This window comes from Acipenser ruthenus, chromosome 30 (assembly GCF_902713425.1).
Source record: "Acipenser ruthenus chromosome 30, fAciRut3.2 maternal haplotype, whole genome shotgun sequence".
Taxonomy (NCBI): domain Eukaryota; kingdom Metazoa; phylum Chordata; class Actinopteri; order Acipenseriformes; family Acipenseridae; genus Acipenser; species Acipenser ruthenus.
In genome coordinates, this window is record NC_081218.1 from 15369350 (window position 1) to 15386162 (window position 16813).

The window sequence follows — 16813 nt, forward strand, 5'->3', positions numbered from 1 at the left end:
TCTGACTCTCTGTGATATTACAATCTCTATGTAAAGAACCTTTACAGTGCAGTAGACACCAATCTGACTCTCTGTGATATTACAATCTCTATGTAAAGAACCCTTACAGTGCAGCAGACAGCAATCTGACTGTCTGCAGTATTACAAGTACTACTATCCACCTGGATACTGACAACCCAATAAGGCCACTGTGTAGTGCCTCAAGATTTCAGTGGAAGCTATACCCGCGGCACAGGGCAATACACAGTGGAAGCTATACCCGCGGCACAGGGCAATACACAGTGGAAGCTATACCCGCGGCACAGGGCAATACACAGTGGAAGCTATACCCGCGGCACAGGGCAATACACAGTGGAAGCTATACCCGCGGCACAGGGCAATACACAGTGGAAGCTATACCCGCGGCACAGGGCAATACACAGTGGAAGCTATACCCACGGCACAGGGCAATACACAGTGGAAGCTAGACCCACGGCACAGGGCAATACACAGTGGAAGCTAGACCCACGGCACAGGGCAATACACAGTGGAAGCTAGACCCGCGGCACAGGGTTAGCCGTTCAGCCCACGTTATTACATCTGGAGATCTTTGAAGGTCTAGTGCATCTCCTAATGCTAAAAATACTGAAGGTTGCTACATAAAACTGCAGCCTGTTCTCTCTGAGATTAGACAGGATGACATGGACTGGCTGAGCTCCCAGACTCTTCCATCCAGAGCTGGTATTTCCACTCCCAGCAGAGACACCCAGTGCCCAAACCAGCATGTGGAGAATGAGAGCGACACACACAGCATTGGCACACCACCTCACGCTGCCCTTTCTGGTTGGGACCCCCCTTTGAAGTCAATTCTATTTGTACAATATAAAAAGGAAACGTGTTAATAAATCTAAAGCAAAATACACATTTCTGCATGGCTAAGCTTCAAATGCAGTGTCCAGAGGTCCTAATGTCTGGCATGGAAGCACGCTTGTGAAGACATCATTTCATGACCTCACTGGAACGGTTTTGAATCTTAAAAACTATATTTCATATAATGTGTAATGAAATGAAAAGGCAAGCAACAGAATATTTGTACTAGAGCTTCTGCTATTCATTGTACAATTAAAATGGTACATACACAGTACAAACTTCAGGTCAGAAAAGCAGCTCTCCTTATTAGAATATATTTATTGTTTTTTAGTGTTGAGATTAATATTCAAATGCATATACAGTGGGATCTATAATTCATATTCTTTTATATTTCTCTTCATACCAAAGTGGTAGCTTTGGACTCCATTTGTTCCAAAATTCATTTAACTTTCCTTCTGCATGTAAAGAAGAGATTACACGTCCTGTTTACAAACTCCTCCACAACCAAGCAAAAACTATCAGCCAACACATTTCTGCTCCAAAAACATTTGTGTGTTACCCAACAGAGAAGTAGTATTTCAGAGAGCTAAATCTACATATATATTTCTAATTAACTACAATTCCTACTATGTGAATAAGTGCAGTTCAGTTGAACATTTTCAGTGCAGTTCTTGTATGAATTTGCAAACCGCATGCTGGCCTGTTTTTATAGTGCCCTGAACGGGACAGCTTCCTCAGATCCAGCTGCCCCGTCTCTCAGACAGTTTGCGTGATGAATTCTTCTGTGCAGAGCGGTCTCAGATCTGTGTGTCACCCTCGCAGTTATCCTCAGAAGTTACTGGATCTGGACTCCAGTGGATACTGGACCTCTTGCGGGTCTGTGAGACGCAGAGCAGCTCTGGCAGGGTCTCCCTGGTGTCCTCCTCGCAGTTATCCTCAGAAGTTACCGGCTCCGGACTCCAGTGGATACTGGACCTCTTGCGGGTCTGTGAGATGCAGAGCTGCTGTGGCAGGGTCTCCCTGGTGTCCTCCTCGCAGTTATCCTCAGAAGTTACTGGCTCCGGACTCCAGTGGATACTGGACCTCTTGCGGGTCTGTGAGATGCAGAGCTGCTCTGGCAGGGTCTCCCTGGTGTCCTCCTCGCAGTTATCCTCAGAAGTTACCGGATCCAGACTCCAGTGGATACTGGACCTCTTGCAGGTCTGTGAGATGCAGAGCTGCTCTGGCAGGGTCTCCCTGGTGTCCTCCTCGCAGTTATCCTCAGAAGTTACTGGCTCCGGACTCCACTGGATACTGGACTTCTTGCGGGTCTGTGAGATGCAGCGCTGCTGTGGCAGGGTCTCCTCAGTGGAGTCCTCCACCTCCTCCACATCCAGGAAGGTGATCTCCGGCAGGGAGCGAGCCCTGAACCCCAGAGGCAGGGCCCCTCCCCAGGGCAGGGAGCTGCCCCGGTTCAGGGCTGGCCTGCCGGGCTTCTGTTCCACCTCTAGCTGCAGGTCCAGCTTGAAGGAGAAGGCCAGGGCGTCGCTGGAGGCTCCGTGGAGATCCAGGGCCTGCAGGTCCAGGGAAGAGGAGCCCGAGAGGTGCAGGCACAGGGTGGAGCGGCGACGCAGTGTGGGGATCCCAGCAGAGTCCTCCTCGAAGGGGGGGGACAGGAGGGACAGCACCGGGGATAGGGAGAGGCGACTCACCAGGCTGCAAACACACCACACAAATCAGTCAGCGAGTGGCTAATACTGCATCAGTCACCTCTCAGGACAATCACTGAATCAGGATCCACCCAGGCATTCAGCACTGGCACTAAATGAATCACATTTAGGGTACCACTGAACGTGAGATGGATTGCTCTTTAAAATCCTTAACATATTATTTTAAAAGAGGAAACAATTATCTATTTCAGGGATACCAAGATAGTTTAGTGAACACATAGCCTCTAATTGAGACCATTCTACTTGTGTGATGTCTTGCTCATTAAAATATGTAGCTTTTAAAATTAAAAAAAGGGGGAGGAAGCAGTCATCTATTCAGGGAAAGCAAGATATTTATTAAGTAAAGGGTCTGAGTGAGGAGGAATGGGCAACACAATCACCACCCCTGGTCTTCTGCAAATCATTTGTTGTTGCCATAAATGTGTGCCAGTGCTGTGTGTAATATTAGAGGAATGCTCTCATAATCTGTGCCAGTGCTGTGTGTAATATTAGAGGAATGCTCTCATAATCTGTGCCAGTGCTGTGTGTAATATTAGAGGAATGCTCTCATAATCCGTGCCAGTGCTGTGTGTAATATTAGAGGAATGCTCTCAGAAGGGTGCTGCTGCGTTTCAGGTCATGCTGTTACCTCTGCAGTAGCTGCTGTTGCACAGACTGGATGAAGACGTTTCGCATGAAGTGTGTGAAATGCTTCATTTCCTGCCAGAACCAGAACATCTCCTCAGGTAAGGCCACCAGCCAGCGCAGCACCCTGATAACACAACAATAGCACACACTTACCAAAGGCTTTTCAATACAAAATAACATTGCTCTCAACTGAAAGACAGCAGGGCCTAGTGTTTTGATCTGAAGAACTCTGCAGTGTGGCTTAGTGGTTATAACAACATACTGGGAGCCAGTGTGGCTTACTGGTTAGAACCAAGACACTGGGAGCCAGTGTGGCTTACTGGTTAGAACCAAGACACTGGGAGGCAGTGCAAGCTGGCAGTGTGGCCTGGAAGGAAGGAGATCTGCATGAAGATGAGGATTCGCATTCGTTCATGGAGTAACTGAAACACAGTAAATGAATACACTCTGCACTATGGCATCCTGCAGGAGGTGAGGTTTCAGATCTGAGAGTCGACGGGGCTGGTTCAATCTCACAGTAGAGGGTCTGAGTGAGGAGGAATGGGCAGCCAGCCCCCCAGGCATGTGTTATGATGCTATTTCTAGCACCACAGGCTATTTAAAGACTATTTAAAGGCAGGAGGTGGTTGTTTCACACACTGTGGGTTTCATTAGACGCGAGTACTCATGAAGTCATCTTCAAGTTTAACATGCCTTTGTGAAGGGAGAGTGTTTGAAAACAAACAGCTGAGGTACTTGGAGGCTTCTGATGCCACGGTAACAACAGTCACTTATTTAAAATGAATGAATATGTTTGTGATGTACACACACACGCACGCACGCACGCACGCACGCACACACCACATGGTCTGAGTTTTTAGGATGCAGCTTCTATTCTATAAATGGATTCTTTACAGAGAGGAGCCCAATCCCTACCTCTGGCTGAGGGAGTAGGTGAGGAAGACAGGAAGTGTGTAAGGAAGCAGGATGTACGAAGCCAGGCGCGCAGGAAGGAAGCTGCTCAGAAATCCCAGCAGCCCCAGCTTCCCCACTATGTTGCACAGCAACGCTGAAAGAGAAGAAACAGAGGGGGGGGGCAGGACAGTAAACAAAACATTCACAGCACCTTTTAGAAAGGAGCATTCCTAAAGCCACTTGGAAGAGCTAATCATCTCCACTTCAAAATATAACAAGCGGTTTTAATGACCGAGCCATCTCACATGGTGCACCAGCATAAAGCCTAACAATGCTTTCTGTGCTGGAAAGCGCTGGCCTTTCAGAAGAACCACTCTGCCATTCATCTCCCACAGGTTCACCACAGCATGTGTCCTGTGAAGTTCTACCTGGAGAAAGACTCCCTCCAGTATAGATAGCAGGACTGGAAGGGCTGCAGTGCAGATAGCCTACCTCCCTGAACCCAGGCTGGGAGGCTGTGGTAAAGAGTCTGCTCCATGGAGCTCAGCGTCCAGTCCAGCTCCTCCGATTCATCTGAAGAGTCATCTGCGCACGTGGGCGTGGTGTTACTGTCACCCCCCTCCCTCTGGAGAGAACTCTGCATGGCCGGGAGGGCTGTGCCATCACTGCAGCGGAGAGAAGCCACAGAGAGAGAGCGGGACTCGGCAGGAGACTGTGGGGCCATCAGATCTAGAGGAAGAAGGGGGGTGTTGAAACAGCTGCTCTCCACGACCTCCATTTACAGCACGTGGGATCTAATCTCGTCACAAGAGCGGTACCCAAGATATGGAACGGATTCCTCTTTCCTAAGAGAAAGGGTGCTCCCTTCAGTCAAGGGCAGGCTGGAGGCATGGAGACCCAACTGCTCCTTCACCTCCAAAGAGTAGGAAAACAAAAACAGTAATATACACCTTAAAATGCACAACATTGGGTCTACGATAAAATATGCATGTGTGTCAATAGACAAGTACATTTTTTGCAACTATACCCTATTCCATTAAAGGCGAGCTTCCATTGGTACATTTTTTGTCCTTTAACCTCCAGTGTTAAAGAATCAACGTGAACACAAGCTGAGACCCACAGATTAAACTAACAAGTTTGTGCTAAAATTAGGAAGAGATAAACATGTTTCATGTCATAAATGTTTTATGACCTTAGTGTAACACATTGGCATTTCACACTGTGATAATAATACTGCCCAAGTAAACACATCTGAAAGAAAGCTTCAGAAGTTCTAGGAATCTGGAATTCAGTGATGTTATCTGTAAAAAAAAATAACCGAATACAAAGGAAGGCTGAAAAGATTTTCCTTTTGAGCCAAAATATTTCACAGCTAAGGGAGTGACAAATAGAACACAAAATACTGTGAAGCAAGCCCAGCGAAAACTCCTCATCCTACACTGTATACCAATCCAACAAGCCAGCCCAGCGAAACCTCCTCATCCTACACTGTATACCAATCCAACAAGCCAGCCCAGCGCAACCTCCTCATCCTACACTGTATACCAATCCAACAAGGCAGCCCAGCGAAACCTCCTCATCCTACACTGTATACCAATCCACCAAGGCAGCCCAGCGAAACCTCCTCATCCTACACTGTATACCAATCCAACAAGCAAGCCCAGCGAAACCTCCTCATCCTACACTGTATACCAATCCACCAAGCCAGCCCAGCGAAACCTCCTCATCCTACACTGTATACCAATCCAACAAGACCAGCGAAACCTCCTCATCCTACACTGTATACCAATCCACCAAGGCAGCCCAGCGAAACCTCCTCATCCTACACTGTATACCAATCCAACAAGCCAGCCCAGCGAAACCTCCTCATCCTACACTGTATACCAATCCAACAAGACCAGCGAAACCTCCTCATCCTACACTGTATACCAATCCAACAAGCCAGCCCAGCGCAACCTCCTCATCCTACACTGTATACCAATCCAACAAGCCAGCCCAGCGAAACCGCCTCATCCTACACTGTATACCAATCCACCAAGGCAGCCCAGCGAAACCTCCTCATCCTACACTGTATACCAATCCAACAAGCCAGCCCAGCGCAACCTCCTCATCCTACACTGTATACCAATCCAACAAGCCAGCCCAGCGAAACCTCCTCATCCTACACTGTATACCAATCCAACAAGCCAGCCCAGCGAAACCTCCTCATCCTACACTGTATACCAATCCACCAAGGCAGCCCAGCGCAACCTCCTCATCCTACACTGTATACCAATCCACCAAGGCAGCCCAGCGCAACCTCCTCATCCTACACTGTATACCAATCCAACAAGGCAGCCCAGCGCAACCTCCTCATCCTACACTGTATACCAATCCAACAAGCAAGCCCAGCGAAACCTCCTCATCCTACACTGTATACCAATCCACCAAGGCAGCCCAGCGAAACCTCCTCATCCTACACTGTATACCAATCCAACAAGGCAGCCCAGCGCAACCTCCTCATCCTACACTGTATACCAATCCAACAAGCAAGCCCAGCGAAACCTCCTCATCCTACACTGTATACCAATCCAACCAGCAAGCCCAGCGCAACCTCCTCATCCTACACTGTATACCAATCCAACCAGCAAGCCCAGCGCAACCTCCTCATCCAACACTGTATACCAATCCAACAAGCCAGCCCAGCGAAACCTCCTCATCCTACACTGTATACCAATCCAACCAGCAAGCCCAGCGAAACCTCCTCATCCTACACTGTATACCAATCCAACAAGCAAGCCCAGCGAAACCTCCTCATCCTACACTGTATACCAATCCAACCAGCAAGCCCAGCGCAACCTCCTCATCCTACACTGTATACCAATCCACCAAGGCAGCCCAGCGAAACCTCCTCATCCTACACTGTATACCAATCCACCAAGGCAGCCCAGCGAAACCTCCTCATCCTACACTGTATACCAATCCAACAAGCCAGCCCAGCGAAACCTCCTCATCCTACACTGTATACCAATCCACCAAGCCAGCCCAGCGAAACCTCCTCATCCTACACTGTATACCAATCCACCAAGCCAGCCCAGCGAAACCTCCTCATCCTACACTGTATACCAATCCAACAAGCCAGCCCAGCGAAACCTCCTCATCCTACACTGTATACCAATCCAACAAGCAAGCCCAGAGAAACCTCCTCATCCTACACTGTATACCAATCCAACAAGGCAGCCCAGCGAAACCTCCTCATCCTACACTGTATACCAATCCACCAAGCCAGCCCAGCGAAACCTCCTCATCCTACACTGTATACCAATCCAACAAGCCAGCCCAGCGAAACCTCCTCATCCTACACTGTATACCAATCCAACAAGCCAGCCCAGCGAAACCTCCTCATCCTACACTGTATACCAATCCAACAAGGCAGCCCAGCGAAACCTCCTCATCCTACACTGTATACCAATCCAACAAGGCAGCCCAGCGAAACCTCCTCATCCTACACTGTATACCAAGCAAGCCCAGCGAAACCCCCTTTTAACATATAAAAGCTTCAGGTAATCAACTTTAATACATTATATATTTTTTTCCTGTTTATCGCACAATCCTAGATTTAACTGTAGCACTGAAGGCTTCACTTACCTGCATTGAATGTGCAGGGCCTAGCCCCTGCTAACATTTTAAAAGGCTTGGGAAACCCTGTTTCGGAGGGGTCAGCTGAGTAATAAGAGGTGGAGCTTCTACTTCAGTATAAAAGGCAGGTTTTTCCCTCACTGTGGAGCACATGGTGTAAGCAGCATTCATTGAAGGGGAGGTTAATTTGGTTGGAATTATCACAAACACTTTGAATTGCTGACAGGTGTCTCTTATTAAAAAATAAAAGCTTGACGAGGCTAAGTTTTAACTAATTATTTCAACCTTGTATTCGTATGCTATTAAATTAACCTGTGAGGGAATAAGTCCAGTCTACACAGAAATGTGAACCAGTTTGGGTTTTTTTCAAGTGCGGTAGGAAAAATAATCGAAATCACTGTCGCGTCAGAATACTGCACTGGGTGTAATATTTATTTCTACCTGTTTGTTTTTTTTTTTTAAAAAACTACTTTTAAATAATAAATCAAACCATTCAAATAAAGCAGTGGCTCTCAACCCTGGTGCTGAGCTCTCAATTAGATTAATTAGGCTTTTTTAATTGTTTTCAGCTCTTAACCAGTTGCAGATGTCAACTTAACTTTGAAATGGACCGGGGTTGAGAAACATTGCAATACCCCCTTCAAATGCAGAATACAGCAGCAACCACTAGCTTTTTATTATCAGCTCAGTCATCTATTGAACTGATTGCTGGCACTGCCGACAGAAGCATGGATCACATCCAAGCACACTGACCTTAAACAGGTATGCTGAAAACACTGGCCACACAGTCACTGTTGGGCTGGCTGAGTGTAACAGCTAGCAATGACCTCAATCCTATCATTGTATACTACATAGCAGACCCTGTTCAGACCCCCTGCTGTGTGAAAAGGAGACACTGCACGTGTAACCTTCCTGAAGGTGGTCTGTCCGAGGACTGGCACACTGCCAGTCTCCCAGGCTGCCCTGGGCTTCGCCTTGCCTGGCTGACCTTTCTACACTGAAGAACCTGAAGAGGATTCACATGCTAGCGCAGCAGCCCCTGACAGAGTCGCTGTCTGCCTCCTGGGCACCAGGCAGTGAACACAGCTACCAGAGAAACAGCATCTGTTACTGGAGCAGCACTCTGTTTACCAGCATGAGAGCCAAACACGGAAAGATGCGCCATAAGTGACTACAGGACTCTGCTCTGTGCTGAGCTTGTCGTTTACACACATGTGAAATGATAAAACCCACAAGGCTTTTTAGAAGCTCTTCAAGAGGCCTAATTAAAGCACAAAGTGGTCTAACATTTTCACACATCATGAGCGCCTGTTGTTTCTATATCACTGATTTACTGAGTGAAAATTGAAATTCTCACACCTGTGCAGGTGGGGTACATAAAATATACCAATGCCAAGCCTGGAGGTGTTTGAATACATTTGCACACTGCTGTGTTTAAGAAGGCACTTACCATGTCTTTGCAGGAAGACGATAGCATCCTGGTATCCTCTGTAGTACATCTGTTTCAGTGCCTGGAAAGACAGTTCCATCAGTAGCTGCTATAGGCAGGCATTCTAAACACAAGCACGCAATGCATGTGGGCTGAATCCCATTCACCCCCCTTTCACTCCACATTTAAACTGCCATGTCTGGGCATCTGAGCCCATTGAATTAAACAGAGAGGCCAGGACTGGAGGCACACTGCTAACCCCAGGGTCCAGACAAATGCGTTGCCATTCAGTGGAGAGGTAGGTGCAGGACTCATGCTGCTGTCAGCACTACCAGCTCCTCAGCCTGTGATGGGGGGAGAGGGGGCTCCCCTACCTTGCCCGTTGGGGGGAAGAGTGCGTCGGCCATCCTCGTGCAGTTCTGGAGAGTCAGCTGGAAGTTGGTGCCACTCACTGCCAGGTTGTACGAGCTGAAGGTCGGGTCTTGAGGGCAGATGTCCATCTCTCCAGCGAAAGGGGACACGGTGACCGTGAGGCAGGCCTCCTGGCTGGGCTGCATGTTGGTAAAGCCCCCATCAATGTAACGCTGTCAGGGGGGCACAGAACAGTGACAGCGCATTCATGGGCTGCAAATCCATTTGTTACCTGCTGTTCCCAAACTGAGAAATGTGAGGGCGGGGTTACGCATTGGAAAGCGGGACTCAACAGATCACAGCTCAGCCTATAACTGACAAGGCTTCTGCCCCAAGGCCACTCGCTGTTAGACCTTGGCTTTGGGTAGAATGTTTCCATTGTTGCTTTTCTTTATCCATCCACCAGCACTCCTGTGGTTACAATGAAGCTTCAGAGTGAAACGTTCTGTTTTAACAAAGCCCTCCTCCACTCATTCTCCTCGAGGCTGAGAAAATCTTCTACAGCCTCACGAGTTTCCTGCCGTCTCAAAATGACATTTTCCCTGGTCGGCTGCTGACCTTCCAAATCCAGTAAAAGGTGAAAACTCACAACGCTTGTCTTTGTGCTGCTGCTGCACATGCTGTTATTGCAACAGAAGCAGGCAACAGTGAAGCAGCTGCGACTCCACAGCCGTGCACAATGGTGTTTGCAAACCCCAGAGCCGAAGGCAATTCTGCCATGGCTGTCACGTGACAGCAGAGAGCCCGACTTGTGTATGGTTTAGCTAGTCGTTTAGTGTGTGCATGAACTATCTGTTACTGGCAATGCACATTGTCAAGTATAAATTCTGTAAATAAAAGCTATTTCTGTGTACAATAGTTTTGTTCTAAGAGGTAGTTAAGGTAGCAAATCAAAACACACATTTACAAACAGATGCTATTAATACAATCAGCAGAGGAAATGCACGGTGTAACTCACCTGGCCTCTGAAACTGGGGGGTACCAGACCACAGTACACTGGCACAAAACAGCTGCACAGCAAAGCCTGCAGGGGGAGTCGGGTACAATGCATTCACACAAACGGGTATCCCTTCACAGGCGTTACATTTCTAAGCAGCGATGCAAAAGGAAAAAAACAATTCTTTAAAGTTACAAATGTTCCAAAAAAAATGTTACATTAGGACTGAAATGGTTAAGGGGGAAATAACTTTCATATTACACTATATTTCAATTTTTTGGAAGTCTCTTATAGGCAGAAGTCCGTCGTGTCTACCTGGACGAGGTCTTCTCTGGACTGAAAGTCGGACACTAGAATGTTTTTACCGTCCGCCAGCCTCGTCATGGAGACGTGAAGCCGGCCCGTGGCCAGTTCGTGCGCGTTCTCCGGTAAGCTCCGCAGCAGACAGCTCTTGAGGACCTTGAAGAGGCTGAACGAGGGATGCAAGGGTCCGAGGAAGTGCCTCCGCAGCTGCAGCGCGGCCGCCACAATCTCATCGCGCAGTCGTTCTGGATCACGGAGAGGAACGGGACAAGAGCGCCGGCAATGAAGTACAACGGTGACGTGTTTAATACGAGCTTACCATGTCTACATAGGCGTGGTTTTTGTAATTAAACACAAGTTCATCATATATGTATTGCAAATCTTTTCAATGAAAGACCCTCGGTGGTATTATAAACCACGGCTGTGGGAGACCGTTGATTTTTTTTTCCCCTGATAGGAATATATTCTGTATATATATTTTTTGGTGCTACAAAACTAGCGTGTAGGCTGTCGTGTAACTCCTGCTAGAGCAGCAATTGAAATGCTTCGCTATATCTAGCTGCACTGCAGTAATAGTGTGTCTTATGCCTTTGTAACATTATTTACAGCATGCATTTCAGAGGCTGCGTAAATACGATTCGTTGGTGTTTAGATTGCAATAAACTGTATGCGAATGAGATCACTGCTGTCCTTAACAGCTGGTTTGCTTCATGCTGTTAGACTAGATGAAGACGCATATGCAGGCACACCAGTACTGTAGCGCTTATATAGAAGCGTTCAACTACAAAGTCCTGATCGGTGCCTCTTTTTTGTAGAAGGTTTTTTTTAGTACTAGTATAGATGATAATTTAGCATTGCGCATTTTTGGAACTGCACTGTGCAGATCGAACCTTCGACAAATAATAATAATAATAATAATAATAATAATAATAATAATAATAATAATAATAATAATAATAATAATAATAGCTGGATGGCTCTTTTTGTTTTCAGGGGGGTCCCAGTGGTCACAGTTGACCCTTATTAATATAATGATTCTGGAGACTATATCGTTATAAAATGTGCAGCGGTTTCTTTTAACAGTAAGACTAGGCTATTAACAGTATACTGTACTTACCCATATTCGCCCCGCAGACCACAGCGGCAGCAGCCAGAGACCCGGCCGAAGCTCCATAGACCTTGGGCGCCGCGCGTATGACCTCGGGAGCCAGATCGAGCAGGCACTGGGTAGCCCCGAACTGGTAGACTACCATGAAGCCGGACCCGGAGAACGAGATGGAGAATGGGGGACCCCCGGACTGTACACCGCCGGCTTCAGCAGACATAGTGACAGAGCACACAAAGCACCTGTTGCTTCTTTACTTCAGTACAAATCCTCTCTCATGGGGCGTTGGAATTAATCGCGTTGCTTCTTTTACGATACACGATGTGTTCCTTTTTCAACTGATGCTTTTTAAAGTGTTAAAATAATGTTTCTTCTTCTCTTGTGAAATTATTTGTATAGTTTTTTTTTGTGTAATCTTCCCACTTTTTCATATTCATGAATTCACGAGTACAGTTCGTTTGCGCGTTTCACTGCAGCGCTGTTGTATGACAGTAACTTTATATTTCACACAGTACTTGTAGATCCCACGATTAACGCAGCATTACTTTTAATCAGCTTGTGTTCCCTTGAAGTTTGTATTGATCCATTTCGCTTTCTTCCCTGTTTCTTATTCTCTCCACATACCCGTTATTTGTGCATTACCTCTTGCTGTCTTGAATTCCAGACTGTGCAAGTCTTTAAACCTGGCACGCACCCACCCACACTACCCTTCAAAGTTCGGAGCAAGGGACGCCGGGAACTGCAGTCCTTTAACACGTGGCGATTTGTAGTTCATCCTTCTGTGCATTTTATTTATACAGACACTATCGACTAACCCATCTTCCCCCCCCCCCCCCCCCCCCCCCCCCAACAAAAAATCCTGCAGGATGCACAGGGCATATTTAAACCTCTAGTCAATATGTGGCAGTGTGGAGTAGTGGTCAGGGCTCTGGACTCTTGACCGGAGGGTCGTGGGTTCAATCCCCGGTTGGGACACTGCTGCTGTACCCTTGAGCAAGGTACTTTACCTAGATTGCTCCAGTAAAAAAAACGAACTGTATAAATGGGTAATTGTATGTAAAAATAATGTGATATCTTGTAACAATTGTAAGTCGCCCTGGATAAGGGCGTCAGCTAAGAAATAAATAATAATAATAATAATTTCAAACAAAGTCACAGTACCCACGCCGATATAAGCAGTTCTATAAATACAAAACAACTCTCAAAAAGGTTTATCAGTGGATTAGCAAGGAACTGGCGGCTCCTTAGTTCTGATTCTCCCCTTTCACAGTCATGCTCTATGTTTTTCAAAGGCCTCGTTGATGAACGTGTTTTAATCAATCTGAATGGGTAAGGTACTGTGCATGCCAGAACTAACCCGTTGATAATGCTTCCTGCACGCAAGGGATATCAAACGCACAAGCTGTACCACAGTGATGCGACTTTAACAAACAGTCCAATTCATTAGTAAGGAGCAATCATAAAAGCCTTTTTTTTTAAAGGAACGGTACATTCGTCATAACCTAGATCTCATCATAAATAAACCTGCTTGTTTTTTACAATTCCTCCAACAAACTCTCGCTTGCTAGTCAGCAGCTTCTTTAATTTGATGTACTTGAGGCGTGCAAACAAAAAACACAGAGCTCCTCACCCCAACCACCCCCCCCCCCCCCCCAAAAAAAATGGAACGCTCTTAATTTTTCAATTTTTATTGCATTTCTTTTGAAACAGAGAAGGGGAGAGGCGTTGCTAATCAAACAGCCCGAAGCCCATGTCTTCATCAGACTCCTCGGATTCCTCCTTCTTCTCTTCCTTTTTCTCTTCCGCTGCAAAGACAAAGCAGAGAGAAGCCCCAGTTAAACACGGAGACGCTGCTGCTGGGCACAGCAGTCAGCAAAGAGCACACCACTCACACGCTCCATCACAATATGAAGGCTGAACCGAGCCAAGAAGACAAACGTCTCGGGCTGACAGGTCTACCCGTCAATAACAACCACTTTGGGCGTCTGATTTCAAGCTCGGTTTTTTTTTTTTACAAAGTTGTTACTGAGCACTGATCGTGACACTGCATTGCGGGTAAGATAAGGTCATGTTCTTACCGGCAGGCGCAGCTCCAGGAGCAGAAGCAGGAGCACCTCCAGTGGTGACAGCAGCAGCTATAGCACCACCTGCTGGCACGGAGGCTAACTTTGAGAGGCCTGAAAATGAAACACTGAGTCACCAGAGATCACTTTATCATCATAATATAACAGGCAAGGTAAGACACTCACATTAACCCTGCACTTTTCTTTTCACACGTTTCTGGTACCTGGTTTAAACCATTTCTAACCCTGGTGTTCACTCAGGCTAAACCAGCCAATGTGTATCTAGAATGCCAATTAAACATTTCACCCAAAAAGACTAGCAGGTATTTAAATCAAAGCACTACTGACCGACCCGACTCGCTCCTCTCACTGTGCTGCAAAGCCTTGTGTCTAGTTTAGATGTGTCTCCATGCTGCAAAGTAAAATCTGAAGCAACCCCCGACCCCTCCCTCACCTGAATTCATGACATCATTGATGTCTTTTCCATTCAGTTCGCTGATGACCTGAAAGATGAGAACAGGAGATCAGCAGGGGACCCAACAAGCACGCAATCCATTCCTCACTAACTTGTACCCCCCCCCAAAAAAAAACACTTGTGGTAGCGACAGACATTTCAAATACCCGGCTGTACCATTGCGATCCAACAAGGCATGCCTCGCTTCATTTGGAACACAAGCACGGTGTCCCATCTCTTCATTCTATCCTGTAGACCAGCGCTTCACTGCATTATCAGGACACGGAATCCGACATTTATAAAGTCAGACTCAAACACAACCCTAATCCGAACACGACAGCCCACCTTATTAAGACACTGGTCGTCGGCCTCAATCCCAACGCTGCCAAGAATGTTCTTGATATCCTTGGAGGAGGGGCGGGTGTTGCCACCCAGCACAGCAAGCAGGTAAGCGGCCACGTAACGCATTCTACAAGGGAGGAGAACACAAAATAAATCAGGGTCCGACAATCAGGTCGCTACCCGAAAACAGTATCGGTCCTCGGTGTCTTTACTACCGTGTTCCTTCATACTAGTGCAGCCTTCTGTGCTTTATTTATTTATTGACACTCCAGTTGCTTTACATGATCTTAGTTAGTTACCGTGTATTTCTAATCTTGATTAGACGGCAAACCATTATTATTATTATTATTTATTTCTTAGCAGACGCCCTTATCCAGGGCGACTTACAATCGTAAGCAAATACATTTCAAGTGTTACAATACAAGTAATACAATAAGAGCAAGAAATACAATAACTTTTGTTCAAGCATCCCTTTGCTTGCAGTTTAGGTTATAATTAGACTGTTCGGAGGAAAGGTGTTTACAGTAATAAACTAAACTTGGGATACCAAACAAATGTCTTAGTGTTATTATAAACTTGTCGTTGTAAAAATAGAGACAAACAAGTACAGTTTCACAGTTTTTCTAAGCATTGAGAGGCTACAGACAGTAGAGGCAGACTTTATATATATTTTCCTAAATCACAGTAAAGTTAATCCGGGACGACCCCTACACATTTCCCAATTGTTTTCATAAACAGAACATTAATACGGATCTGATCGGCATTCTCCTCGGGAGATGTATAAATAACACCACGTGCTGTTTCTCACTCTCTCAGACCTGTCACGACATGTAACCAGGCAACTTTCAAAGAGGATTTCACTGCATACACAACCCCAAACCCGCCGAAACACACACATATCGACTGTCTAAGATGTTATTCACTCATTTATTTCATTAAAGGAGGACAAAAATAAAGTCTTTTCACAATTTTACCCACTTTAAGTCTGTACAGACACGAAACGCCAGATCCGCTCGAGATTTTGTTCAGGGAGAGGAGGTGGGGCGGAAATACGTCATACATTAACGCATGATTTGGTGTTAAAGGTTACACACGGAACAAAACTGCGTGTTAAACAAATTAACGCTTCGTTTTCGAAAAAAATAACCCCAGTGGAATGTATTACAGTAAACCAACAAATAATACGTGTTGTTTTTATTACTTTTAATCAAAACCAGGGCGCAGTAAAAATCCACGCATGCGCATTCAAGGTGTACGGAACGAAACGCTCATTGAAACTCCAAAGGGAGGCGCCATGTCTAGGATTTCCGTATTCCGTACGTTATACTTCCAGCACACACATAGTGTTGATCCTATAGAAAACATTTGCTTGTGTTTGGGTCATGCAAATCATTTAACGCGTTCAGATATATTTGAATTTGGATCTGGAAACGTGTGAGCGTATTTGTTATAGTCTGGCAGTTTCTATTTTTAGACAGCAGGGGGTTGTATTTTCCTTATTAAGCATGGCGACCACAAAAAAAAAAAAAAAACAGGTTTCTTCTTTATTCAGAGTCAGAACACTTATAGAGCACATCTAGAACGTATACGGTTCATTAAAAAAGTAGAAAACTATATAGATATTATTTAATGTCATTATTTTGATCAGAGGGTGCGCCACGAATATCGTGCGGGCTCTTGGATAAGGTTGTAGTCAACACTGTCCCGTGGTCCCGTGCTGTCCGAGGCACTGAAATGCGCGTCTAGTGGTGCTTAGTCTGCATTTCCATTGACACAGAGATTTAAAACGTCTCGGTTTTCTTACCTCTTAGTAACATCAGTAACACACCACCGTTTTTGAGTTCCCTTTTTTTTTTTTTTTTTTTTTTCCATTATTGGAAACATGTTGTTAAAATACAGTACAATGTCATGTCGTGTTTCAGAAATCATTTAGGACCGTCTTATTCCAATTAAGTTAAAAACTCAGGGAGTTAATCTATAGAATATGGGTCAGATTTCGATTTATTTTTTTTTATTTTTTTTAGACTTCATAAACAATGGAGAACACCGTGTATGCGCAGTTGCAAGTCTTG

At 45.9% G+C, this 16813-nt stretch overlaps 2 protein-coding genes across 4 annotated transcripts; both read right to left on the minus strand.

Annotated features, from left to right (window-relative positions):
• Nucleotides 1-1147: 1147 nt before the first annotated feature.
• Nucleotides 1148-12549, minus strand: LOC117962414 (patatin-like phospholipase domain-containing protein 2). 3 transcript variants are annotated; one of them, XM_059004728.1, is made up of 9 exons: nucleotides 11895-12549; nucleotides 10790-11022; nucleotides 10496-10561; nucleotides 9501-9710; nucleotides 9148-9208; nucleotides 4572-4808; nucleotides 4101-4233; nucleotides 3187-3309; nucleotides 1148-2544 (listed from the first exon to the last, which is right to left on the minus strand). In XM_059004728.1, the coding sequence occupies exons 1-9, from the start codon at nucleotides 12100-12102 to the stop codon at nucleotides 1647-1649; spliced, it is 2169 nt and encodes a 722-aa protein (XP_058860711.1). In that variant the 5' UTR covers nucleotides 12103-12549; the 3' UTR covers nucleotides 1148-1646. The 3 variants fall into 3 exon arrangements, with proteins under 3 accessions (XP_058860711.1, XP_058860712.1, XP_058860713.1); XM_059004729.1 differs by lacking the exon at nucleotides 9501-9710; XM_059004730.1 differs by lacking the exon at nucleotides 11895-12549 and having other exon boundaries at nucleotides 10496-10625; nucleotides 10790-10858.
• Nucleotides 12550-13554: 1005 nt separating this feature from the next.
• LOC117966045 (large ribosomal subunit protein P2-like) lies at nucleotides 13555-15828 on the minus strand. The gene is made up of 5 exons (XM_059004824.1): nucleotides 15720-15828; nucleotides 14745-14868; nucleotides 14400-14448; nucleotides 13961-14059; nucleotides 13555-13687 (listed from the first exon to the last, which is right to left on the minus strand). Exons 2-5 carry the CDS (start codon nucleotides 14865-14867, stop codon nucleotides 13611-13613), a joined length of 348 nt encoding a protein of 115 aa, XP_058860807.1. The 5' UTR covers nucleotide 14868; nucleotides 15720-15828; the 3' UTR covers nucleotides 13555-13610.
• Between the last annotated feature and the right edge of the window lie 985 nt (nucleotides 15829-16813).

What these genes read in the sequence shown, in the direction of transcription:
- LOC117966045 (XM_059004824.1), bottom strand. Translation starts at nt 14,867, where the DNA reads ATGCGTTACGTGGCCGCTTACCTGCTTGCTGTGCTGGGTGGCAACACC. An exon ending in ACGACCAGTGTCTTAATAAG is followed by an intron (nt 14,449 to 14,744) that starts GTGGGCTGTCGT and finishes CTCATCTTTCAG; the next exon opens with GTCATCAGCGAACTGAATGG. An exon ending in CAATGATGTCATGAATTCAG is followed by an intron (nt 14,060 to 14,399) that starts GTGAGGGAGGGG and finishes TTTCATTTTCAG; the next exon opens with GCCTCTCAAAGTTAGCCTCC.
- LOC117962414 (XM_059004728.1), bottom strand. Translation starts at nt 12,102, where the DNA reads ATGTCTGCTGAAGCCGGCGGTGTACAGTCCGGGGGTCCCCCATTCTCC. An exon ending in CCCCCAGTTTCAGAGGCCAG is followed by an intron (nt 9,711 to 10,495) that starts GTGAGTTACACC and finishes CCCCCCTGACAG; the next exon opens with CGTTACATTGATGGGGGCTT. An exon ending in ACCTACTCCCTCAGCCAGAG is followed by an intron (nt 3,310 to 4,100) that starts GTAGGGATTGGG and finishes TTGTGTTATCAG; the next exon opens with GGTGCTGCGCTGGCTGGTGG.